This window comes from Peromyscus maniculatus, chromosome 21 (genome assembly GCF_049852395.1).
Source record: "Peromyscus maniculatus bairdii isolate BWxNUB_F1_BW_parent chromosome 21, HU_Pman_BW_mat_3.1, whole genome shotgun sequence".
Lineage (NCBI taxonomy): Eukaryota > Metazoa > Chordata > Mammalia > Rodentia > Cricetidae > Peromyscus > Peromyscus maniculatus.
This window is the reverse complement of record NC_134872.1, coordinates 46970290-46998122: the sequence shown is the minus strand read 5'-3', so window position 1 is coordinate 46998122 and position 27833 is coordinate 46970290. Positions and strand designations below refer to the sequence as shown.

The 27833-nt window shown below is 45.8% G+C and overlaps 1 protein-coding gene across 1 annotated transcript in view; it reads left to right on the top strand.

Moving 5' to 3' along the window:
- The window catches only part of LOC107400103 (putative sperm motility kinase W), a 34613-nt gene extending 7153 nt beyond the window's left edge, over nt 1-27460 (top strand). The window contains exons 2-21 of the mRNA XM_076557605.1: nt 2756-4305; nt 4716-5117; nt 5833-5904; nt 6817-6946; nt 8020-8134; nt 8263-8394; nt 9644-9786; nt 10209-10280; nt 11319-11388; nt 11724-12021; nt 12108-12586; nt 13208-13609; nt 14350-14417; nt 15332-16100; nt 16534-16648; nt 16792-16909; nt 18354-18496; nt 18921-18992; nt 20100-20804; nt 20891-27460. Coding sequence (XP_076413720.1) covers nt 2786-4305; nt 4716-4740 — 1545 coding nt within the window. The 5' untranslated portion in view covers nt 2756-2785 and the 3' untranslated portion in view covers nt 4741-5117; nt 5833-5904; nt 6817-6946; ... (14 more) ...; nt 20100-20804; nt 20891-27460. The remainder of the gene's footprint in view (nt 1-2755; nt 4306-4715; nt 5118-5832; nt 5905-6816; nt 6947-8019; nt 8135-8262; nt 8395-9643; nt 9787-10208; nt 10281-11318; nt 11389-11723; nt 12022-12107; nt 12587-13207; nt 13610-14349; nt 14418-15331; nt 16101-16533; nt 16649-16791; nt 16910-18353; nt 18497-18920; nt 18993-20099; nt 20805-20890) is intronic.
- The last annotated feature ends 373 nt before the right edge of the window (nt 27461-27833 follow it).

Genomic DNA, 27833 nt, shown 5'->3' with positions numbered 1-27833 from the left:
TCGACCGTCGCCCTTCATTGTTCCCACTCATGACCAGGCTGTTCATGTAGATCTCGTCCATTTCTCCGTGTCTTTTTTGGGGGTCCCGTTTTCCAGGTAGTCTCACTGGTGATGTGAGTAGCAGTCCAGTCATCCTTGTTCCACATCTAGCATTTTCCTATGAGTGAGTACATACCATATTTGTCTTTCTGAGTCTGGGTTACCTCACTCAGGATGATTTTTTCTAGATCCATCCATTTGCCTGCAGACTGTATGATGTCATTGTTTTTCTCTGCTGAGTAGTATTCCATTGTGTATATGTGCCACAATTTATTTATCCATTCTTCAGTTGAAGGGCATCTAGGTTGTTTCCAGGTTTTGGTTATTACAAACAATGCTGATATGAACATAGCTGAGCAAGTGCTCTTGTGGTATGATTGAGCATTTCTTGGGTATATGCCCAAGAGTGGTATAGCTGGATCTTGGGGGAGATTGATTCCCAATTTTCTAAGAAAGCGCCATATTGATTTCCAAAGTGGTTGTACAAGCTTGCATTCCCACCAGCAGTGGAAGACACTTTATGCTGGAGAGGATGTGGAACTAGGGGAATTATCATGGAATATTTTGTTTACTCCGTCTATGTTGATTGAGCATTTTGCTGGGTATAATAATCTGGGTTGGCATCCATGGTCTCTTAGTGTCTGCATAACGTCTGTCCAGGACCTTCTGGCTTTTCTCTATCGTATCTTCAACGCCAGAGATCCGCTCTTCTGTATCTTGCAATCTGTTGGTTATGCTTGCATCTGTAGTTCCTATTCATTTACTCAGATTTTCCACTTCCAGCAGTCCTTAGGTTTGTGTCTTCTTTGTTGTCTTCAGTTTTCAAATCTTGAACTGTTTCCCTCACTTGCTTAATTGCTCTCTCTTGGCTTTCTTTAAGGGATTTACTGATGTCTCCCATTGTTTAGTTTGACTTTTCCTCGACTTCTTTAAGGGAAATTTTCATTTCCTCTTTTAAGATCTCGAATATCTTCTTAAAGTCACTTTTATGGTAGATATCTTGTGTTTCTTCTGTGTTGGGATGTTCAGGTCTTGCTGGTGTAGGTTCTGATGGAGCCATATTGGTTTTTATGTTGTTGACTGTATTTTTGCACTGGCGTCTACCCATCTCTTTCTCCACTTGGTGCAAGTGGTGTCTGTGTCTGAGGGAGCCTCTCTTGGTTTGATCGATACTCTTGGTCCAGTGGGAGCTCTTGGTCTAGTCGGTGCTGATGGACTCTTTGTCTCAGGGAGCAGATCTTAGTTCAATTGGCCCTCCTGCACTTTATTAGTCCAATGGGGTGCTGGCTGGCTCTGTCCTAAATACAGGTTTAAAACATATAATATATATTATGTGTAGTAATATGTATATATATATACATATTATATATATTATGTGTAGTAATATGTATTTATACATATTATATATACATATATAACACATTACAATATTTATAATTGTGTATATTATAATATATGCCTATTATAATGTATAATCCCACTAGTTAAGGCTTAGAATATATTATACTATATAGCATAATCATAATTTAATAATCACAACTCTACAGTAAGTATAATACATTACACTATACACACATTCCCATAAGGGTTTGCACAATACATTTCCATACATGCTTATACTGTACTTGATCATATTCCCCTGCACTACATCAGTTCCCGACCATGTCTTTGTGACTGATACTGTGACTTTCACACAAGCCTAGTCCACTTCCACATGACCAGGAGAGACAGGGTAGATCCTGGTTCTGTTTGTGGAGCTGCTTTGTCTCCTGTAGAACTCTATCTAGTTAAGCTACTTTCCTTAGACCACAACAGTTCTCTGGTCTCTGCACTGAGCATGGATTCTTCCCACAGTCTCCTTATGTGCTATGCTGTTGTCCCATTTGTTACAAATGTTACTTCTGCCATTCTGACCATGAACTAAGGGCTCTTTAGTGTGCTGCTGAGATGGAGGTGAAGGATCAAGACTCTGGTTCATGATCTTCACATCTGTGTTCATCAAGGAGAGGAGCTCACACATGCTCCATTCCTTGAGCTTACTTGGTGGTGGGATCAGGCTAACACTGGCACAGGGATGAGTTTGAATGCCTGCCTTTGCCTTCTCTTTTGGGAAGTATTTTGTATAACCCTGCTCTTCATTCTTCTGGAAAGCTTTGAATGATTCAGGGGTCCATGAGATCTGGGCTCCGCCTTGTTTGGAGCTTTTCTGCTGCAAGTCCTAGTGACTTACGTGTTCAAGGGTTTTTGTTTTATCTTAATTCAATATTCACCCATATCTAAGAATTCCTTTCATAGTCTCTAATTTCGTGGGGTATAAAAACTGTAACATCCATGGAAGACCCTCTGGACTGTAGTTGTATCAGTTACAACATCAGTTTTTCCATAGTGGAATTTGTATCTCATCTCTCTCTATCAGCTTGGTTGAGGGGTTTGCATTGTGGCACATCCTTGAAGAGAAGCAGCTCATTCTCTCAGGGATCTCTAGAATTTCCTCACATGCCAACTTTACTTATACCAACTCAAACCTTTCCTTGGATTCCTCATCCACTGCTTTGAGTTTGGGTTCTTCTAGAATTGTTATATCTTTGAAGAACATCATTACATTGTTTGGGATGTCTCAGATTTCATAACAGAGAATTCCAATCTCCAGCCTTCCCTCCTTAAACTGCATTCATGTTTTTCTTTTAGCATTTTGTGGGTCTGAAATTTCCCACAGGATAAAGTGGTTGAAACTGAGCAGAACACCATGGGCAGCCACATGGAAGAGGACATTCTTGAAAAGGATTTCAGGATGCTGATATCTCTAGGTTGTGGTTCCTTCGGGGAGGTGAAGCTGGCCTGCCACCTTCCCACACATACACGAGTGGCTGTCAAGGTCCTTGAGAAAAATACCAACAGTGTGGCTGACATCAGTACTGAAGTGAACATCCTTCAGTCTCTGGAACATAGGAACATCGTTCGATTTTTTCACATGATCGACACACTGTCAACCACTTACGTGATTATGGAGTATGTGGCAGGAGAAGATCTGGAGAGCTGCCTCAGGGCACTGGGCTGTCTACAGGAGAAGGAGGCTAGAGGGATATTCCGGCAGGTGGTGTCAGCTGTTCACTTCCTCCACCAGAGACACATCGCACACCGTGATATCAAATTAGAAAACATCCTAGTCGATGCAGCAGGAAATGCAAAGCTTTGTGACTTTGGTTTGGCAATTGAAATCACAGAGGGGCAGAAGTTGGAGGAGCCTTGTGGCTCCTTGCTCTATTGGGCTCCAGAGATCTTGGCAAGAAAGCCCTATGATGGACTGGCAGGTGATATGTGGAGCTTGGGTATCCTCCTATATGTCCTGGTCACAGGGCACTTTCCATACATGGAAGAAACCCTTGAAAGTATGCACAGGGTCATCATCACCACAATGTGTCCCATTCCACACCATCTGTCTAAACCCTGTCACTTCATCATTGCCCGACTACTCATGGTCACCACCTGGTACCGATTCACAATCTCTCAGCTTGTGGAACGACCATGGCTGGGCCCCATTCAACAATATGTTCCGCCTGCCACCAAAGAAATCCTGCCCAAGGTCGTGGAGGCTATGTGCACCATAGGCTATACCTGTGAGGAGATTGTGTCATCCCTAACTCACAGGGGAGAAGATAATCATGTAACGGCCACATGCAACATTCTCAAACACCACCTGAGTTGTGGGGACAGCCATCTTCCAGATCAGATGCCCTGGCTAACTCGCAGCCCTGCTGGTCCTGTTCGCCTCCCTCTCCCCTTGAAGAGAGCCAGTGAACCAGCGTTTACAACCACAACACAAGCTGGGAAGAGTCACTCTAAGGTAGAGGGTGTGGAAGAAAGAGACAAAACATGCAGAAGCTACACCATGCCTCAGAGACTCTCCTTCCTGGAGGCGCTGTCCTGTTCAGACAACACAGTCCCAGAGAGAGATGATCTTGTGGCTGGCGTCATCAACACTGCTGCAGAGGACACTGCAGTCAACAGAAATGCTGCTGACCCCCTGCCTGGGAACGTCTCCTCCCCTGAATCAGTCTTGGATACAACACCCACAGGAAGTCTGAACCTGGGCTTCTCTGAAGAAGATGCATCCCAGGAGCCAGACATTCCCAGTGACCAGCCCCAGGTGGCACAAACGAAATCTGGATCCAGGCAATTCAGGGTCTGGAAAGTGGTGAGGAAGCAAATTTCCCATACACTGAGAGCACTGTGCTGCTGCTGCTGCTGCTGCCTGCCCACCTCAAGGTGAGCCCTGAACCCTTGCATCAGGAGCTGCAAGGGAAAGAGGGACAGGGGAGACCTACATGGAGAACAGTAGGTTTCGCCTCACAGATCAATTCCTACATTTTTTAAATATGCTATTTCAATATCTTTTTTAAATGAAAAGCTGTACCCACTCAGAGGGCACAGCAATTCAGATATGTGGTACATTAGATGGCAATTTGCACAGCATCCTGTTCATGTAAAGTTCTGGAAGGTTGAGGCAAAAGCAGATAGCATAGCATGGGGACCACAGGGTGGGAAGGAAGGCAGGAGAGTTTGTCTAAGGGGTTAAAGATTCATAATGAAGGAATCAGGATGAGAAATATGGCACAGAACTTTTATCTAGCAAAGTCACTAACAGAGGTGCTTTAATATTTCTCTCTGCTTTGAAGTGTGGAAACTGAAATGGCCCAGTAGAATTCCAGCCCTGGTGAGGAGCCACAGAGGGGATCCAAGACAGATCGCCAGAGCGCCAGCTCCCTTCAACACACGGCAACAGGCTCCTGCATTGATCCCCCAGCTATTGGGTCTCAGATGCCACTTTAGAACTCCTCCAGCTTACTTTAGCTCCAGCACTATTGTTGGATGCAGAGGTGGTCGGAAGGCAATGTACACAGTGACTCTACCTTCCTAGCTTTTGTTGTGCTTGTAGGACCACTCACACTGCATGGACAACAGCCGCCTTTACAACCAGGAAATGACTTCACATCAATCTCGGCTGCTCATCCTTTTGGTCACTTTAACCCCTCCAACTACTTCTCTGGCTGCATTTTGGAAAGAAGAGTAAGCCTTGTGTAAGTCCTGGAGAGTGGACATGGGTGAAGGAGATAAAGGGGACTGTAGCTAGAGTTATTCTGCCTTTCCCACAGTCAGGACAAATCTTTGTCACCCACCAGTCCCACAGCCGCTCAGACCCAACCAAGTAAACACAGAGACTAATATTGCTTACAAACTGTATGGCCGTGGCAGGCTTCCTGCTAACTGTTCTTACATCTTAAATTAATCCATTTTTATAAATCTATACCTTGCCACATGGCTCGTGGCTTACCGTCATCCTCACATGCTGTTTGTCATGTCGGTGGCTGGGAGAAACCCCCTTTCCTTCCTGTTCCCTTAATTCTCCCCTCTGTTAGTCCTGCCTATACTTCCTGCCTGGTCATTGGCCAATCAGTGTTTTGGCATACAGACCATCCCACAGCAGGGGACTAATTGGGAAACAGGATGGAGACCGGTACAGGGAAAATGAGAGGTGGTGTAGATTAAGGAATAGAGTCTGTCCTGAGGAACTTCCTGTCAAGAAAGGAACGTGAAGGAGATGTGTGTGTTTCCCTGTGACAGGGGCCATGGACAAGCTAGAGCAGGAAGAAACTTCCCCTGAAGTGCAGAGTGGGAGGGAGCTGGGAATAGCCCGCAATGAGGGGAGAGGGCCTGCTCCGATGGTTCCTGGCATGTAACAAGGCACACAAGTAGGATGCTGTCTTGGGCATAACATCCTGTTCTTTCCTACAGATCCAGGGTGCAGCAGGAGAATGAAGCAGGACTGACTATTGGTCAGTGGAGTCCCGTCCTCCTCAGTGCTGAGTAAGTCCTGTCAGTTAAAGTCACTAAGAGAGGCACTTTCCTGATTCTTTCGGGTTTTATTTGAGAAAGTGAAATGGCCTATTTGAACAACAGTCTTGGTGTGGTTACATGCAATAGGAGGGATCCAGGCTGGAAATCTGTGTCCTGTGTGATGATAAGTTAGGGCTCCAGGCTCCAGTATCCATCCTCCAGGTTAGGATCTCAGCTACTATCTCCCCATCCTTCTCCTCACCGCTGCCCCTGCACTGTTTTTGAACATCCCTGAGAGTCAGGTGTAGCATCGACAAAGTGAATGTCTACATCCATCATGGTTCCTGTGGGACCAGGGTTCCAAGGCATCTAAAAGGGCTGCCTCTGTCAACAGGACAGACTTGCACACAAGTCTCAGGCTTCCCTCATCCTTGATCTCTTCATCACCTCCAAACTGCTTTCTGACTATTTTATAGAAGAACTAGAGCAATGTAAATCCACTGGGATATGGGAGAATGGAGATAAGGGGAGGAACAGGGGAAAGGAGGTGGAGAGCATGAAGAGTAAATGAGAGGACCTGTGGAGAGTGGCAGAATGTGTCTAGAGGAGATTACCTGAAATGAGTCAGAGAAAAGGATGTTGTCCTGGGTAGGGGTCTTGAGGCAGTGAGACCAGGAACAAACGTCTCAAGCAGAGCAGAGTGAGACTCTGGTTTCATCCTTGGGTTCTATTCAGGCATGAGGAGGGAAGGCTCTGTTCTGATCCTTCTTAGCATATGTCAAGGTAGAGAACTATGAGGCTGCTTTGGAAAAGGATTCCCATTCTGGTTTTCTGATGAAGGGTTCTGTTAGGGTGGCTCCATCATTCAGTGGGGTCCTCTTCTGGTCTTGTCTGACATGGCCTTTGGCAGATCTGATGACATCATTGTCATTGTCTCCACAGCCTCCTTTACCCGGGCTTCCCATGTTACCTCCCACCTCCTAAGAATCTTGCATCATTTTCCCATGTCATGGAAGGATTTATACCTGATATTTGACCTTACATTAACATTGTTCTGCTCCAGCGTGCGAAGGTAAGTTGACATTGCCAGGCTTGATACTGAGTGCTGCCTTTACAAGGCCAGAGCCATGGGACTTCTCTATGACCAATGCCCACCACTGGGGTCAGGCTTACAAGCAAACCTTGATCGTCATGGATCTCTTGATGACAGTCACTGATGCAGTGTGAAATAATGATCAGTGTAGTGTCTGAACTGATTTCCAGGACACTTTTCACTAGGGAGCAACTCACTGATTTGGCAAGAGAAAATGAACTAAACAGGTACTCCAGGGTACTAATCTGTGTGAATCATGCACCTGAAGGTAAGATTGAGTACAGTAGGTATCTGTTTGTGGTAGAAGATGAGTCTTTGACGCCTGGTCTTGATGTGCTGAAAACGATCCTATGAAGTGCCCTGTGCCAGGATCCATGACACACAGGAAAGTTATCATTGATTTGCTCAACTGAAGAGCAATGGGAGACTGAGAGACTGCAGAGGTGTGACAAGGGAGGAACCAGCTTCTCTGTTGTAGTTGGCCTCCAGCTCCATTCTGATCATCTGATCCTGGGCTGTTAACAAACACTGATGCATATTACAGACTTTGACCAGATCTTCCCAACAGGATTATAGCCAGCTTGTTCTGTCACTTATTTCTAGATCCCTCATCGTCTGGTGAGTCCCATGTGCACACAACAGGTCCCAGTCAGTTTGATCAGGGAGAGAGAGAAATTTTCAGTTTGTGGGTATGACCTGGTGTCAGGCTGTGTCTCTGTGGCACATCAGTGAAGGCAGAGTTTTAGACATGGTTGAGGAGTCTGTTGTATTCTGGAAATGAGATAGGGAAATTTTCTGAATCCTCATTTTATAGTTTTTTTTTTTTTTGAGATTGGGTCTCACTATATCGCCCTGGCTATCCTGAGAAACTCTGTGTAGAACATTCAGTTCTCAAACTAAGAGTGATGGACCCCCTTCTCTGCTTCCTGAGATCAGTGTTTACAGATGTGGACTCCTATGCCTGGCTTCAAGTGCTGGATAGCATCCATGGTAAATTCCTGCAAACATTTGAGGCAGAAGGAGACAATTCTGTGCTTCTTTCATCCTGACAGGGTCTGGGATTGGACTGAAGGTTCTGTATTCCAGGATGGACTACAAACAACAGCAAATTCCAATTCTAACCCTCAGAATAGAAGTCCATGTCCACCAGTGAACAGATACCTGGAGGTGAGAATTGCTGTCATGAATTCTTCTGGGGACCCTGGTCAGTGCTCTGGGGGAGGTATGCCCTAGTGATACATCCTTGGAAACAAGGCACAGAGCATGCAGAGGCTACTTTCTAATTCTTTTCTCAGGATTCCCACTGCAGTCCAGGCACCCATCCCATGACTTCAACCTGACCAATCAGGAGAGTCCAGATTGGCTACCTGGTCTGATGGATTGAGTTCTTGCCATATGAGCCATGAGATCACAGCTGAGGACTCAAGGTGGGTCACTGAGACAGCTGGTGCCTGCCTTGGGATGTTGAAGGCAGGGCTTTCACTTTAAGGACACCAGTGGCAGAGGCAGTTCATGAAGCCACAGATTCTACATAGGAGCTTCCAGTTCTACTCATCTGACCCCCAGATTCTGTCTGCTTGGCTGCTGACTTCCATGGTTAGTCTTACCCATGGGTCCCAGAGAGTTTTCATTACTTATCAAAACCACTTTGAACTGTGTTTTATGCCAATCAACCTTGTTTATACTCCCAGGTAATTGAGAACCCAGGGCTGCAGGTTTCTTAATTCAGATCTAACTAGGACTCTGTGCACCCACTCTTGACATTCTGTGATGGGAGAAGTAATCAGCCCTCCCAAGAACATTGTGGACCATGCCAGGAAGACCACTGTGCCAGTGTTCTGTTGTTTATCTTACGGCCCCTAATATCCTCCAGATGTTGTATATGAAAGAAGACAGTGATATTTGTCCTTTGGGACACACCTGTCATACACAACACAGTCATCCTCAGTTGTATGTGTTTTCTGAAAAATGCCTAAATTTCATTCTTGAGGGTGAGTATGTGCCCTTGCTCTGTATGCTCTTCTCTATTTACTTATTATTTCTCTATTTATTTACTCATTATTCACTTATGCATTCATTCTATGTCTTTTATATATGGTAACTGGATCACTTCACATACTTCCTCAATCACTACACCTGTACCAATAAAAAAATATTTAAGAGAATAAAAGGAAAAGTAAGAGAATATTAAAAGGAGGAGACATGAAGATCTCCTGATGGAAGCTGCAGTGACCGAGTGTGACAGAGAGAGTACACTATGACCTCTGTCCACATATCTTCACCTGTCAGTCCTCATTGCACAGTCACTGGTCTGCTACCAAGCTCTGGGTTTCTACTACATTAATTTTGTATTTGATATTGTTGTCTGTGCAATGGGCACATTAACTTGTTTCACTCTATGGGTATGCAAATTTAAAACTCTGACTTCAAAATCACCAGAGCCACAGTACAAACCTGCTTCTAAACAAAGAGGCAAACTTGATCTGGAGATGGAGAGAAGAAGATGAAAGCCAGAGATGGCAGAGGCAGCGGGAAGAATTGACTAAGGGAGGAATTTGGATAGGATGAAAGAGAGTGGGGGAGCCATGAGGAGAGGGATGCACAGTAGGTCTAGCTTAAGTGCTGCATATTTCCAGTTCCCCTAGAGTCCCTTTCACATGTCCTTTCTCTTTAAAGTGATGAGCTCTATACATCAGGAGACACAGGGTGGCGATCTGAGGTGTGGCCTGGGACAGAGGAAGCAGGAGCTCTGCAGGAAGTCCAGATGGCAGTGTGCCCACTTCCCCAGCATAGAGGGACTCTGTCCAGCACAGGAGGAGGTAAGCCAACCACCACAGGATTCTCTCCAGGAAACCTTCCTTTTTAAGGAAATATGTCCCAGGGCTGGTGTTTCACAGCATCCTTGTCTGAGGGGGTCATGAGCCAGTACCAGTTACAAGCTACACATGACTGTGCACACCCTGTGGACCAGTCTGCAGGGGAATAACTAGCAGTCCTCATTAATCTGTCTGCCTTAGGTTGTGTGGTCCTAGTGAAATGTTTCCCCACATGAAGGAAAGGGAGCTCCTTCCTGTCCTTCCTCTCCCTCCTTCCCTGCTGTTGTATTTGCAGCCTTCAATTATCCCTGTGTCCTGCCCATCAGAAAAGACACAGTTCCACTGCATGCTGGTCTAGTTTATGTGTTTGTGAAGGTGCCTCACTGCAAGGAGTTTTTATCAGAACTATACTTGTCTCCTCACAGGAAAGTGACAGCAAGCTGGAGGAAAATGGGTACCACATCGATGGAATGCAGAGAATTTGCTCCACTTTGGAAGTGAGTGGGCCTTACCTAGCCTAGGACACAGTGGTCAGAGGTTGGGTCAGCATTTTAAAACTTTGTACCCAGGTACCACTGGGTACAGTGGTCAGGCCTAGCCAGCCTTGTTGACCTTACAGCTATGTCTTTCCAACAGGCTGTCTGCTTGCTTTTCCTGCTGGGATAATTGTCTAAAGGGTTTTCAGGTGCACATGACAGGCAGACAACGTCTACATGCAGTGAAGGATGGCCACTCTGATGGGGATGAATGTCAAGGCTCATCTACGTGCAACACATGACTGAAAGCATCACTGAGATCACTCCATAACAGTCTGTAGTAGATGCTTAGTTTTTGGTTTCTGGTCAAAACTTGTTCTGGCTTAGAGGTTAGGAAGAATCAGGATGCCCAGGCAGGTCTGCCTCAATCCCAAGGGTAGGTAGTCATTGAGCTTGTGTTACAGCGGACCATAGAGAGAGAGAAAGTCATAGGTGAGGCATGGCTACAGAGGGATATTGACAAAAGTTGGTGTGGCAATCTTCCCTCTCTGTTCCTAACAAAATGAGGAGAAACAGTTTGAATCAAAGATGGTGACCATCTTTGATTTGAGACAGGGTTTACCATTGTAGCTTTTCAAGATGAGTTTAATGTGAACTTTTTATATCAGTGGCCACTGCAGGGAGGAAATGGTGGCGTCTGGATGGTTATATGAGAGAAGTCATCTTATGATGAGATTCAAACACTTAATACTCTCCTTGCCCCACTTACTTCCTGCTGGAGGCCGCAGGAATAGGTGCAGAGAATACATGCTATTTGTTTTAATATCTTTCTACTCACTGCTCCAAAGTTCCTCAGTGATCCTCACCTCCCAGTTGAGAAAAGTGAGTCCTAGTGATGCTGGATAGGTTGCTGATTTGCACAGAGCCTGACTGGTTGGAACTGTTTAGATTCCTCTCAGAACACTACACAGATAGGATGGCTAGGGTGGTGACTGCCTGGGTCTTTGTAGTCTCAGAGGTCAACTCCAGAACTCTCATTGACCAACCTTTTCTCCTCAGTTCTGCAGGTTCTGGTGGATATGTTCAGACAAACCTCATCTTCACCATATGTGCATCCTGTGTCATCTAGGCAAGTGATCAGTGAGCTGGGTGCAGGAAGCACAGCACCCAGAGACAGACATGTTGGTGGAACCGCTTTTCCTTCTTGGTCCTAGGGCCTGTTTATGGGACAGTAGCAGAGCAGCTAGAACAAACCAGTCCCTGAAATCGGGCTTTCCAAGGAGACCCCACTGAGTTCTCCCTCAGGAAGGTCACATAGGAAGAAAAGGGACATTACTGCTGCCTCATTATGTCCTGAACTCCACCAGAAATAAACCAGCTATTTTCTGAAAGGCCACAGGTCTAGTGTGGGAAAGGAGTTTCTGCCAGCCTCATCTTTGGTCTAACATAAGCATTTTCTCATAGGTGCCTGGCCACATCCCTGGTCTTGGAACCCAAGAATTCCTGACCTGAGTATGTGCACACTTACCATGAGTGACATGGAGGGAAAAGAGCACCTCTCACCTCCCCTGCTTTGCAGACTAGCATGGCATTGTCGGAGCTCCAGAGGAACTCAGAGATTCCACACAGCAACAGGAGGCCATGCTGTGGAGGACAATGACATGGTTTCTCTTCCACCATCCAACTACAGACAAGGACTCCAAGTTAACAACAAGAACTGTGGAATCTACAGGAGTGGCCCCTTGTGAAAGCCTCCCCATGGGTACTTTCTGTTGAAGCCTTGCCCAACTTAGACCCCTGTGTATTTTGACAGTTTGGAAATTCACATATGCCTCTGTGTCTTTGCAGATAATCCAGAAAACCTGCCTGACCATGTAAGGGAATATCTCAGAGGAGCCTTGGGAATTAAATGTGCTTCCCTTCCTGAACTCTTGAGTGGATACGTGAGAAGGGCAGTATCCATGGACCACCTGTCCCAGGCCTCCACTAACATGAAGAAGGAGAACTTGAGGTCATACCCTTGGCCCATCTTTCACTGGTTGTAGACAGAGACAATTTTCAAACAAATACTGATGCACTTAATTAGAATAACAACATAATTTCTCTAAATTGGCATTCTGAATGTTTGACCACTGGAGGAGAGAAATCTGAAGCTATATGAGCTCTCAGGATCTACCTGAGCCAGACATTCCCAGTGGACAGCCCCAGGTGGCACCCACGACATCTGAATCCAGGCCATTCAGGGTCTGGAAAGTGGTGATGAAGTGAATTTCCCATGCACTGAGAGCACTGTGCTGCTGCTGCTGCTGCTGCCTGCCCACCCCAAGGTGAGCCCTGAACCCTTGCATCAGTAGCTGCAAGGAAAAGAGGGACAGGGGAGACCTACATGGAGAACAGTAGGTTGGGCCTCACAGATCAATTCCTACATTTTTTTCTTTTTCTTTTTCTTTTTTAAATTTATTTATTTATTATGTATACAGTGTTCTGTTTGCATGTATCTTTGCAAGCCAGAAGATTGAGCCGGATCTTATTACAGATGGTTGTGAGTCACCATGTGGGTGCTGGGAATTGAACTCAGGACCTCTGGAAGAACAGCCAGAGTTCTTAACCTCTGAGCCATCTCTCCAGGCTCCTACAATTTTTTCAAAATGCTATATCAATATCCTCTTTAAATGAAAAGTTGTACCCACTCAGAGGGCACAGCAATTCAGATATGTGGTACATTAGATGGCAATTTTCACAGCATCCTGTTCATGTAAAGTTCTGGAAGGTGGATGTAAAAGCAGATAGCATAGCATTGGGACCACACGGTGGGAAGGAAGGCAGGACAGTTTGTCTAAGGGGTTAAAGGTTCAGAATGAAGGAATCAGGATGAGAATTATGGCACAGAACTTTTATCTAGCAAAGTCACTAATAGAGGTGCTTTCATATTTTTTTCTGCTTTGAAGTGTGGAAACTGAAATGGCCCAGTAGAATTCCTGCCCTGGTGAGGAGCCACAGAGGGGATCCAAGACAGATCGCCAGAGCGCCAGCTCCCTTCAACACACGGCAACAGGCTCCTGCATTGATCCCCCAGCTATTGGGTCTCAGCTGCCACTTTATAACTCCTCCAGCTTACACCAGCTCCAGCACTATTGTTGGATGAAGAGGTGGTTGGAAGGCAATGTACGCAGTGACTCTACCTTCCTAGCTTTGGTTGTGCTTGTAGGACCACTCACACTGCATGGACAACAGCAGCCTTTACAACCAGGAAATGACTTCACATCAATCTCGGCTGATCATCCTCTTGGTCACTTTAACCCCTCCAACTACTTCTCTGGCTGCATTTTGGAAAGAAGATTAAGCCTTGTGTAAGTCCTGGAGAGTGGACATGGGTGAAGGAGATAAAGGGGACTGTAGCTAGAGTTTTTCTGCCTTGCCTACAGTCAGGACAAATCTTGTCACCCACCAGTCCCACAGCCACTCAGTCCCAACCAAGTAAATCAGAGACTTTTATTGGTTACAAACTGTATGGCCATGGAGAGCTTCTTGCTACCTGTTCTTATAGCTTAAATTAATCCATTTTTATAAATCTATACCTTGCCACTTAGCTCTTGGCTTACCGGCGTCTTCACATGCTGTTTGTGATGGCGGCGGCGGGCAGTGACTCCTTTTCCCTTCCTGTTCCCTTAATTCTCCTCTCCGTTAGTCCCGCCTATACTTCCTGTCTAGTCACTGGCCAATCAGTGTTTTATTTATTGACCAATCAGAGAAATTTGACATACAGACCATCCCACAGCAGGGGATTAATTGGGAAACAGGATGGAGACCAGTAGAGGGAAAATGAGAGGCGGTGTAGAGGAAGGAATAGATTCTGTCCCGAGGATCTTCCTGTCAACAAAGTAACATGAAGGAGATGTGTGTGTTTTCCTGTGACAGGGGCCGTGGACAAGCTAGAGCAGTAAGATACCTCCCCTGAAGTGCAGAGTGGGAGGGAGCTGGGAATAGCCCGCAATGAGGAGGAGAGGGCCTGCTCCGATGGTTCCTGTCATGTAACAAGGCACACAAGAAGGATGCATTCTCAGAAATAACATTCTCTTCTTTCCTACAGATCCGAGGTGCAGCAGGAGAAAGTTGCAGCACTATTGGTCTGTGGAGTCTCCTCCTCCTCAGTGCTGAGTAAGTCCTGTCAGTTAAAGTCACTAAGAGAGGCACTTTCCTGATTCTTTCGGGTTTTATTTGAGAAAGTGAAATGGCCTATTTGAACAACAGTCTTGGTGTGGTTACATGCAACAGGAGGGATCCACACTGGAAATCTGTGTCCTGTGTGATGATAAGTTAGGGCTACAGGTTCCAGTATCCATCCTCCAGGTTAGGGTGTCAGCTGCCATCTCCCCATCCTTCACCTCACTGCTGCACTTGCACTGTTGTTGAACATCCCTGAGAGTCCCGTGTAGCATCGACCCAGTCAATGTCTCTATCCCTCATAGTTCCTGTGGGGCCAGGGTTCCATGACATCTAAGAGGGCTGCCTCTGTCATCAGGACAGACTTGCACACCGATCTCAGGCTTCCCTCAGCCTTGATCTCTTCATCACCTCCAAACTGCTTTCTGACTGTCTTTTAGAAGAACTACAGCAACTGTAAATCCACTGGGAGTTGGGAGAATGGAGACAAGGAGAGGAACAGGGGAAAGGAGGTGGAGAGCATGAAGAGTAAATGAGAGGACCTGTGGAGAGCAGCAGAATGTGTATAGAGGAGATTACCTGAAATGAGTCAGGTGAAAAGGATGTTGTCCTGGGTAGGGGTCCTGAGGCAGTGAGACCAGGAACAAACGTCTCAAGCAGAGCAGAGTGAGACTTTGGTTTCATCCTTGGCTTCTATTCAGGCATGAGGAGGAAAGGCCCTGTTCTGATCCTTCTTAGCATATGTCAAGGTAGAGAACTATGAGGCTGCTTTGGAAAGGGATTCCCATTCTGGTTATCTGATGAAGGGTGTGGTTAGGGTGTCTCCATCATTCAGTGGGGTCCTCTTCTGGTCTTGTCTGACATGGCCTTTGGCAGATCTGATGACATCATTGTCATTGTCTCCACAGCCTCCTTTACCCAGGCTTCCCATGTTACCTCCCACCTCCTAAGAATCTTGCATCATTTTCCCATGTCATGGAAGGATTTATACCTGATATTTGACCTTACATTAACATTGTTCTGCTCCAGCGTGGGAAGGTAAGTTGGCATTGCCAGGCTTGATACTGAGTACTGCCTTTACAAGGCCAGAGCCACGGGACTTCTCTATGACCAATGCCCACCACTGGGGTCAGGCTTACAAGCAAACTTTGATCATCATGGATCTCTTGATGACAGTCACTGATGCAGTGTGAAGTAATGGTCAGTTTAGTGTCTGAACTGATATCCAGGACATCTTTCACTAGGGAGCAACTCACTGATTTGGCAAGAGAAAATGAACTAAACAGGTACTCCAGGGTACTAATCTGTGTGAATCATGAACCTGAAGGTAAGATTGAGTACAGTAAGTATCTGTTGGTGGTAGAAGATTAGTCTTTTTAGCCTGGTCTTGATGTGCTGAAAACGATCCCATGAAGTGCCCTGTGCCAGGATCCATGACACACAGGAAAGTTATCATTGATTTGCTCAACTGAAGAGCAATGGGAGACTGAGAGACTGCAGAGGTGTGACAAGGGAGGAACCAGCTTTTCTGCTGTAGTTGGCCTCCAGCTCCATTCTGACAGTCTGATCCTGTCCTATTAACAAACACTGATGTATATTACAGGCTTTGACCAGATCTTCCCAGCAGGATGAGAGCCATCATGTACTGTCACTTACTTCTAGATCCCTGACCATCTGGTGAGTCCCATGTGCACACAACAAGACCCAGTCAGTTTGATCGGGGAGAGAGAGAAATTTTCAGTTTGTGGGTATGACCTGGTGTCAGGCTGTGTCTCTGTGGCACATCAGTGAAGGCAGAGTTTTAGACATGGTTGAAGACTCTGTTGAATTCTGGAAATGAGATAAGGAAATTTCTTGAATCCTCATTTTATGGTTTTTTTTTTTTTGAGATTGTGTCTCACGCTATAGCCCTGGCTATCCTGAGAGACTCTGTGTAGAACCTGCAGTTCTCAAACTCACAGTGATGGACCCCCTTCTCTGCTTCCTGAGATCAGCGTTTACAGATGTGGACTCCCATGCCTGTCTTCAAGTGCTGGATAGCATCCATGGTAAATTCCTGCAAACATTTGAGGCAGAAGGAGACAATTCTGTGCTTCTTTCATCCTGACAGGGTCAGGGATTGAACTGAAGGTTCTGTTATCCAGGATGGACTACAAACAGCAGCAAATTCCAATTCTAACCCTCAGAATAGAAGTCCATGTCCACCAGTGAACAGGTACCTGCAGGTGAGAATTGCTATCATGAATTCTTCTGGGGATCCTGGTCATTGCTCTGGGGGAGGTATGCCCTAGTGATACATCCTTGGAAACAAGGCACAGAGCATGCAAAGGCTACTTTCTAATTCTTTTTCTCCAGATTCCCACTGCAGTCCAGGTACCCATCCCATGACTTCAACCTGACCAATCAGGAGAGTCCATATTGGCTACCTGGTCTGATGGATTGAGTTCTTTCCATTTGAGCCATGAGATCACAGCTGAGGACTCAAGGTGGGTCACTGAGACAGCTGGTGCCTGTTTTGGGATGTTGAATGCAGGGCTTTCACTTTAAGGACACCAATGGCAGAGGCAGTGCACGAAGCCACAGATTCTACATAGGAGCTTCCAGTTCTACTCATCTGACCCCCAGATTCTGTCTGCTTGGCTGCTGACTTCCACGGTTAGTCTTACCCATGGGTCCCAGAGAGTTTTTGTTACTTGTCAAAACCACTTTGAACTGTGTTTTATGCCAATCAACCTTGTTCATACTCCCAGGTAATTGAGAGCCCTGGGCTGCAGGTTTCTTCATTCAGATCTAACTAGGACTCTGTGCACCCACTCTTGACATTCTGTGATGAGAGAAGTGATCAGCGTCCCAAGAACATTGTGGACCATGCCAGGAAGTCCACTGTGACAGTGTCCTGTTAATCATCTTATGGCCCCTACAAACCTCCAGATTTTGTATATGAAAGGAGATAGTGATATTTGTCCTTTGGGACACACCTGTCATACACAACACAGTCATCCTCAGTTGTATCTGTTTTCTGAAAAATACCTAAATTTCATTTTTGAGGGTGAGTATGTGCCCTTGCTCTGTATGCTCTTCCTCTATTTACTTATTATTTCTCTATTTATTTACTCATTATTCACTTATGTATTCATTCCATGTCTTTTATATCCTGTAACTTGATCACTTCACATCCTTCCTAGATCACTACACCTGCACCAATAAAACAATATTTAGGAGAAAAAAGGAAAAGTAAGAGAATATTAAAATGAGGAGACATAAAGATCTCCTGATGAAAGCTGCAGTGACCGAGTGTGACAGAGAGAATCCCACTGTGAACCTCTGTCCACATATCTTCACTTGTCAGTGCTCATTTCACAGTCCCTGGTCTGCTTCCAGGCCCCGGGTTTCTACTCCACTAATTTTGTATTTGATAGACCTCGTGTTTCTACTCCAATAATTTTGTATTTGATAGACCTCGTGTTTCTACTCCACTAATTTTGTTTTTGATAGACCTGTGTTTCTACTACACTAATTTTGTATTTGATAGACCTCGTGTTCCTACTCCACTAGTTTTGTATTTGATTGACCTCGTGTTCCTACTACACTAATTTTGTATTTGATACTGTCGTCTGTCCTTTGCAATGGGCACATTTACTTGTTTCACTGTATGGGAATGCATATTTAAAACTCTGACTTCAAAATCACCTGAGCCACAGTACAAATCTGCTTCTAAACAAAGAGACAAAGTTGATCTGGAGATGTAGAGAAGAAGATGAAAGCCAGAGATGGCAGAGGCAGCAGGAAGAATTGACTAAGGGAGGAATTTGGATAGGATAAGAGAGAGCGGGGGAGCCATGAGGAGAGGGATGCACAGTAGGTCTAGCTTAAGTGCTGCATATTTCCAGTTCCCCTAGAGTCCCTTTCACATGCCCTTTCTCTTTAAAGTGAAGAGCTCTATACATCAGGAGACACAGGGTGGCAATCTGAGGTGTGGCCTGAGACAGCAGAAGTAGGAGCTCTTCAGGAAGTCCAGATGGCAGTGTGCCCACTTCCCCAGCATAGAGGGTCTCTGTCCAGCACAGGAGGAGGTAAGCCAACTACCACAGGATTCTCTCCAGGAAACCTTCATTATCAGGGAAATATGGTCCAGGGCTGGTGTTTCACAGCATCCTTGTTTGAGGGGGTCATGAGCCAGAACCAGGTACAAGCTACCCATGACTGTGCACACCCTGTGGACCAGTCTGCAGGGGAATAACTAGCAGTCCTCATTAATCTGTCTTCTTTAGGGTGTGTGGTCCTAGTTAAATGTTTCCCCACATGAAGGAAAGGGAGCTCCTTCCTCTCTTTCCTCTCCCTCCTTCCCTGCTGTTGTATTTGCAGCCTTCAAGTATCCTTGTGTCCAGCCCATCAGAAAAGACACAGTTCCACTGCATGCTGGTCTAGTTTATGTGTTTGTGAAGGGGCCTCACTGTAGAGAGTTTTTTTATCAGAACCATATTTGTCTCCTAACAGGAAAGTGACAGCAAGCTGGAGGAAAATGGGTACCACATCGATGGAATGCAGAGAATTTGCTCCACTTTGGAAGTAAGTGGGCCTTACCTAGCCTAGGACACAGTGGTCAGAGATTGGGTCAGCACTTTTAAAACGTTGTATCCAGGTACCACTGGGTACAGTGGTCAAGCCTAGACAGTCTTGTTGACCTTACAGCTATGTCTTTCTGATAGGCTTTCTGCTTGCTTTTCCTGCTGGGATAATTTTCTAAAGGGTTTTCAGGTGCACATGACAGACAGACAACCTCTTCATGCAGTGAAGGATGGCCACTCTGATGGGGATGAATGTCAAGGCTCATCTATGTGCAACACATCGCCGAAAGCATCACTGAGATCACTACATAACAGTCTGTAGTAGATGCTTAGTTTTTGGTTTCTGGTCTAAACTTGTTCTGGCTTAGTGGTTAGTAAGAATCACGATGCCCAGGCAGTCCTGCCTCAATCCCAAGGGTAGGTTGTCATTGATCTTGTGTTACAGAGGACCAAAGAGAGAGAGAGAGAGAGAGAGAGAGAGAGAGAGAGAGAGAGAGAGAGAGAGAGAGAGAGAGAGAGAGACAGAGAATGTAACAGTTGAGACATGGCTACAGAGGGATATTGATAAAAGTTGGTGTGGTGGCAATCTTCCCTCTCTGTTCCTAACAAAATGAAGAGAAACAGTTTGAATCAAAGATGGTGAACATCTTTGAATTGAGACAGGGTTTACCATTGTAGCTTTTCAAGATGAGTTTAATGTGAACTTTTTATATCAGTGGCCACTACAGGGAGGAAATGGTGGCTTCTGGATGTTTATGTGAGAGAAGTCATCTTATGATGAGGTTCAAACACTTAATACTCTCCTTGCCCCACTGCCTGCCCCCCGGTGTCAGCAGGAATTAGTGCAGAGAATACATGCTATTTGTACCAATATCTTGCCACACACTGCCCCAAAGTTCCTCAATGATGCTCACCTCCTAGTGGAGAAAAGTGAGTCCTAGTGATGCTGGGTAGGTTGCTGTTTTGCACAGAGCCTGACTGGTTGGAACTGTTTAGATTCCTCTCAGAACACTGACACAGATAGGATGACTAGGGTGGTAACAGCCTTGGTCTCTGTCGCCTCAGAGGTCAACTCCAGAACTCTCATTGACCAACCTTTTCTCCTCAGATCTGCAGGTTCTGGTGGATATGTTCAGACAAACCTCATCTTCACCATATGTGCATCCTGTGTCATCTAGGCAAGTGTTCAGTGAGCTGGGTGCAGGAAGCACAGCGCCTAGAAACAGACATGTTGGTGGAACCGCTTTTCCTTCTTGATCCTAGGGCCTGTTTATGGGACAGTAGCAGAGCAGTTAGAACAAACCAGTCCCTGAAATCAGGGCTTTCCAAGGAGACCCCACTGAGTTCTCCCTCAGGAAGGTCACATAGGAAGAAAAGGGACATTACTGCTGCCTCATTATGTCCTGAACTCCACCAGAAATCAACCAGATATTTTCTGAAAGGCCACAGGTCTAGGGTGTGGAAGGAGTTTTCTGCCAGCCTCATCTTTGGTCTAACATAAGCATTTTCTCATAGGTGCCTGGCCACATCCCTGGTCTTGGAACCCAAGAATTCCTGACCTGAGTATGTGCACACTTACCATGAGTGACATGGAGGGAAAAGAGCACCTCTCATCTCCCCTACTTTTCAGACTAGCATGGCATTGTCGGAGCTCCAGAGGAACTCAGAGATTCCACACAGCAACAGGAGGCCATGCTGTGGAGGACAATGACATGGTTTCTCTTCCACCATCCAACTACAGACAAGGACTCCAAGTTAACAACAAGACCTATGGAATCTACAGGAGTGGCCCCCTGTGAAAGCCTCCACATGGGTACTTACTGTTGAAGCCTTGCCCAACTTAGACCCCTTTGCATTTTGACAGTTTGGAAATTCACATATGCCTCTGTGTCTTCCCAGATAATCCAGAAAACCTGCCTGACCATGTAAACAAATATCTCAGAGGAGCCTTGGGAATTAAATGTGCTTCCCTTCCTGAACTGTTGAGTGGATACGTGAGAAGGGCAGTATCCATGGACCACCTGTCCCAGGCCTCCACTAACATGAAGAAGGAGAACTTGAGGTCATACCCTTGGCCCATCTTTCACTGGTATTAGGCAGAGACAATTTTCAAACAAATACTGACACACTAAATTAGAATAACAACATAATTTCTCTAAACTGGCATTCAGAATGTTTGACCCCTGGAGGAGGGAAATCTGAAGCTATATGAGCTCTCAGGTTCTACCAGCTGTTATTCTAAAGGTAACAGATGTTTGCACTTCATCTATACACTCAGCAAAATCCAGTCTGATGCTCAAACACAAGATGTAAAAACCAACTGGACCTAAACCTAGAAGAGAGGGCAGAGGACAGGAGAGATTCCTGCAGACCATCATCTTCTTCTTCCTGGACTTCCCACCAAGTCTCAAAGATCCACAAAGGGATACAGGGAAGTAATGGAGACTAGACACATGGAAGAGAACAGAAAGTTCAGAAGCAGGCCCAGTGAAATCCTGCCAGCTGATGTTCTCATAGTCAACCAGGGAAATCAAGGCAGAGAGAGTGGCTTGTCCACAAATGACTGCAGAAGAAGACTTAAAAACAAGAATAAGGAACCCCTTTTAAAAACAAGAAACATGGGCTGGAGAGATGGCTCAAACGTTAAAGACTAGACTCACAACCCAAAATAAAAACAAGAAACATGAACACAGTCACCATTTCAATTGACCCCAAATACAAACACTATAATGTTCACATAAACTTATAGAAGAGGACTACTTAAGTTCCTGCCTTATAGGAAGAAGGAAGGAGAATAACACAGATGAACTGCAGACTCAGGAGCCCTGCTGCCAACAGCCATGAATATACAGAGGCAGGAGCATGGCTGGAGAAGGACACTCCCCAGGACCTCTAGAGAGAGCTTGGCCCCTGACACACCCCAGAGGACAACAAATCCCTGCCAGTGAACGATCTGTGTCTGTGAGGAGGTGGAGGCGTTGTGTGTGCTGTGTGGTGGACTAGTGCTGCAACCTGTGCCATTGTGTGGGATGGAGATGAGCGGTCCAGCGGATCTGATAACAGCACTGTATGAATGGTCCATTCAGCTGGGAAAGCAGCAGTGCTGACACCTAGATACTCACATGTGCTACCCATGCCGCTCCCCTTGTTAACATTGTACATACGGTGTCAGTGTAAGGACATGAATGACACCCCTTACCCACTCTCACCACATTGTTCTCTATGTATTAGGACTAGATATTCAACTCCCTTCTGCTGTCCCCCACACAATGCTAGATTCTAGACCATGCTAGACATGCCTCCAACCACAGTGTACTAAGACATGGGGAAATGTTGGACACTTGACCTCCTGACAAGGACACACAGTTACTGCTTGGTTCAAACACTCATGGAATCTTCCTGCACAGACACACAACACTAGGTATAAAGCAATGTGGGACACTACAGCCATGCCACCTCATTTGTACTACTAGCTGTCAGACCAGATAAACAACCCCTACATCACAAACACACACACACACACACACACACACACACACACACACACACGCACGCACACACACACAGCCTGTAAGACACTTACTTCTAAGTGTGGACCATGCATGACTTCCAACCAAATCACACATTGACTGCTAGGTATCAGGCCTTCCTGAACAAACACCCACACACACCTCACATATATTCCTAGGTCTGCATTCCAAATGTCATCCACATAATCCTTTATTGACAGCTATTTATCAGGCCATACAGAACACTCTCTTGCCACTGTACCCAAATACTCTCTTAGCATTGGACCCTACTTGACACCCTAATATCACTGAAATTCTACATATCCTGCTGGAGTTCAGTCCCTCGGGAATATCACACCCACCACAACAATCTACAATATTAGTATCAGGTCCCCTGGACACTACAGTCCATCAACTCATATATTTCTGTTGGATATCAGACCTGCTGGGCCTTGCAACACTCCATGGCAACTCTTAAGAGGCTAGCCGAAAGACCTGGAATGCACACATCACCCTGCAACTACCCACATGCTCTGCTAGGTGTCATGCTCTTCTGAGACCCTAACACCATCACACACACTCTTAAGTGTCAAGCACACTTGGACATCACATAGCACACTGCCAATCTACTTCAAAATGAATGACCAGACCTTGTCAGACACCAGCTCAGTTACAAGCTAACACATACAACGTAGGGATTGTGCAGAGCTTACGCCCTGTAATTCTGCTGCTCTCTCTGACACACAGAGTAATCAAACTTCCACCCCTGTGACTACACATCCAAACATCAGTTGCAGTTTGACCTCATACGCCACATTAATCGACAGCCACCAGACCAGGCTGGGAACTTCTCCCCCTGTAGGTCTTGCATGATACCTAGAAATTCCATTGCTGGACATCCTTCTGTGGAAGACACACCCACACTGCTAGGCATCAGCTTCTACTGGACTCCTTCTTATGCTGTACAATGTGCTCGGTCTCAGGCTGTTCTGCTAGTTACTGGGCCATGCTACACATTAACCCCTTTCCAAACCACAGTGCAAATAAAGTGCTGTGTGTCATGTTCACTTAAACACCAGGTTCCATCACACATGACATACTAGGTATCAGAGAAGGTTGAAACCCACCCTAAATCTTGATATATACTACTGATCCAATGAACACTGCAATTTTTAAGGCTCTGCTAGACACCCCCATAACTGACATATGAAAGACACACCATTCTGTGCAGATTTCAGTCATGTGTATTGAAGTATATTGTATGCATATACAATAACTGGCTTCAAGCCTTACCCAAAATATCACCATTCTGTTGACACCACATACTACTAGACAGTGTCTGGGTATAAACAGGGCTGAAAATTAGCAGGGCTTTTGCGGCAGCAGGTTGGGTGCAGGAAGAGAAACTTACTAGATGAGGCGTGTTATCATGCACAATATCTGGTTGGTTCTGGGGGGTCCTGAGGATGAGATACAGAGTAGGGCACCCAGGCCTCATGCAGGTGTCCAGCAAAGCCTGAAACCAAGCAGTGTGTTTCAGGCTATGTGGCAGGGGTAGGAGTGTCCAGCAGGGCCTTGTAACTAGTGGTACATGGGTGTGTTTGGAAGCAGGCCTGGGGGGCAGTAGATAGTAAGTCCTGTCATGGGGCAGTTCATGATTGTGGGATGAGTCTCTGTGGGAGAAGCAGGGGGATGCCCTGCAGTGTGTCTTATGAGCACAACAGTGTGTGCTGGCTGACATCTGTTGGGAGGTGTCTAGATTCCTTAGGATATGACATCTAGCAGGCTATGTAGGATACCTGTGAGTGTCCAGCCAGGAGTGTTCAATTGTGGTGTGCATGAAGCTGTGCTAAAGTTGATGATGTTATGAGGAAAATTGTGTGTGTGTGTGTGTGTGTGTGTGTGTGTGTGTGTGTGTGTGTGTGTGTTCGTGTGCACTTGTACTTGTGGTGATTGGTCAGAAAGTGTGCTGCATTGTCTGGAGACAGCAGTCAGTGACTAGGTAGATAGAACTCCAGGGTCAGTATAGTATTAATGAAGTTGATCAAAGAAAGAATTTTCAAGATATGGACCTGAAGGGTTTTGTAGAATAAGGGTTTAAACAAGATATGTGGAACTTGACAAATATAGGTCTGGAAGAGGAATTTGACTTTATTTTTAATGTATGGAGAGGCCAAGTTTTTTCTTTGACAGTAGGACTAGGTGTCATTGTCTGTAAGGTGTCCGAACACTTAAATTGAACCCACCCCCAAATTGCTAGGTGTCAGGTGCTACTAGGAATCCTGTCTTCTACAGCCAGAGTCAAATGCACAAGCCTAGGTGTCAGGTCCTGCTAAGTCAACTCTCCATTCAAGAAAATGCTCCTCTACAGTTGGGTAGCATGTCCTCCAAGAGATCAACAATGCAATGGCTAAAGACCCATGCACAGGACTGGGTATCTGGTCTTTCTTAGTATCCCCTCACCTACAGCCACAGAGGCCATCCACAGCCCCCATATACCTATAACACAAGTGTCAGGGTCTAGTATTTATCTCTTCCCTTACATACACCACATATACATACATGGTTAGGTCACATTCCTGATAGGAATCTCCTCAGCTACAGCAGTGCCACACACCCAGAGCTAGGTGTCGGATCCTGCCATGTACCTCTTCCCCTCCATCTGAAGATCCAATACAGTTACACAGCTAATTGTTTAGTACTACCAAACCTCCACTATTGTCGAATGCCTGGTGCACAGCCACACCCTCACAAACACACTCAGGCACACATGCTTGTATGATCCCATGCCGTTCTCATGAACACTCACCCAGTGTCATGTCCTTCAAGGTCTCCCCCATTCAGCACAAGCCCTAATTACCCACAGACATCTATGTGCTGCCCTTCTAGGTGTCCATTCCCTGCAGCCACACACATACACAGAGACAGACAGAGAAACAGAGAGAGACAGAGAGACAGACAGACATACAGAGTCCCAGGTCAGTTCCTGCTGTTCCCACTCCATAACAGACAAAGCTGTCTACTCAGCTCTAGGTGTCATGTCCTGATACATACCTCTTTTCCTGTATTCAAATACTCTTACACAGCTAGGTTACCAGTATGCACCCCCTCCCCTATAATCACATGCTAGGTACACAATCACACACTCAGAAACACACTCAGGCATGCAGGCTCCTACAAATGCCTTCACAACCCCAGTGCACTCTCACCTAGCTGTCAGGTCCTAGAAGACAGACACCATACAACGAAGACCCACATACACTTCTAGGTGTTAAGTCCTGTCAGGTAGAGGGATCCCCCATACAACAAACAAGCACACATACATCTCTAGGTGTTAGGTCCTGTGAGGTGTCCCACAAACAGCCAAATTCCAAAGCCTACTAGGCGTTTCTCCTGCTAGGTGTCCATTAACTACAGTCAGTCTCTCTCTGTCTCTCTCTGTCTCTGTCTCTGTCTCTCTCTCCCTTTCTCCCTCTCTCCTTTCCCTGTCTTCTCTTAATCACACTCACAAACAATCACACACACACACACACACACACACACACACACACACACACACACACACACACACAAATACATTTATACAAATACATCTAAGCCCATGTCTTTTTAGTTATACACTTTCCTAGATCCAAAGACTCCCAAATACATGCCATTTGACTGGTATTTCAAAGTATTGTCTCCATTACAGGCAAAGCTACCCCGTCATCCATAAGTACACACACACACACACACACACACACACACACACACACACACCCACCCACTAGTGCTGTTATGTGGAAGGATCTGTTATATTTCTAACTGCATTAGAGCCAAAGCCTTCCAAACAGGGCTGTGTCAGCTTCTGCTAGGTCCATTCTTCCTACAGCCAATATTCCTCTTACACAGCTAGGTATCATAACCTCTTGAGATCCAAGCTACACAGTAAAGTTGAATGCACAGGACTAGGTGTCACATCCTACTAGGAACTCCCTCACCTACAGCAAACACCCCAGATACAGCTCTCATATTCATATAAGGCAAGTGTCAGGTCAGGTGTTTATCTCTACCCCAACATCCAAAGATCCACATACACAAACATGGTTAGATTTTAGGATCTGCTAGGTACCTTCACTACAGCAACACACCAGGTTCACACACACAAACATACAAACAGAAGCATGCACATATGCACATATGCAAACAATCATGCATGCAGGCCTGTTGGAACCCTCTCCAGGCTGTGAGTCCAAGGAGCTTTTCCCTAACCCCATGAAGGGACCTATGGATTTAGGGGAGGGCTAGGACTTGGCACCCACCTCTGAGTGTGTGGCATGTTGTAGGAGTGGGGGATTCCCTGCAGGACCTGACAAGTTGTCATGTGTGTGTTTGTAGCTTTGGCTGCAAGGGTGGGATGACAATGTTACCCTTGTACGATAGCCTTGTCCATGGGACAGCCAGGGCTACATGGAGAGACCTGTCTCAGAAAAGGAAGAGGAGAGAGAGAGAAAGACAGACAGACAGAAAGAAAGAACACAAGAAAGAAAGAACAAAAGAAAGGAAGAACAAAAGAAAGGAAGGAAAGAAAGCGAAAGGAAGAAAGAAAGATCAAAAGATAGAAAGAATGAGGAAGGAAGGGGGAGAGAGAGAAGAAAGAGAAAGAAACAGAGAGAGTGAAAGAAAGGGAGGGAGGGATGGAGGGACGGAGGGAAGGAAGGAAGAAGAAAGAAGAAGGAAGAAAGGAAGAAAAGTAAATGTAACCTTAAAAAAATGCCCCTATAGACTTATCCACAAGCAATCTCATGGAAGTGTTTTCTCAATGGAGAATCTCTTGATTCCCAGATAATCCAGCTTGTTGTCAAGTTGACAAAACCCTAATCAACACAGATAACTTTAGCTACAGGCTGCCTGGCTTTGCTGCCTTTGACCTTGTAGGTGTCCAAACATGGAAATTAAATAAGCTTGCCTTCTTCTCTAAGAGCTGTGGTCTTGGTTATTGCTCTCTTCGTCTGTGGGCTGTCCTGGGCTGTTTTTCCTCAAACAGGTAGGGCTTCCTCAGAAGCCAACTCTATTTAGTTTCTTACTGTTATCTTCCTTACTTCCAACTCAGAATATCATAATTAGCTGCCCAGCAGCAAGGAAGCTCGGTGATAATCTGGTGGTGGTGGTAATGGTGGTGGTGGTGGTGGTGGTGGTGGTGGTGGTGGTGGTGGTGGTGGTGGTGGTGGTGGTGGTGCACACCTTTAATCCCAGCTCTCAGTGGGCAGTGGCAGGTAGAACCTCCAGGTTTGAGGTCAGCCTGGTATATATAGTGAGTCACCAGATAGCCAAGGCTACACCAAAAAACTCCA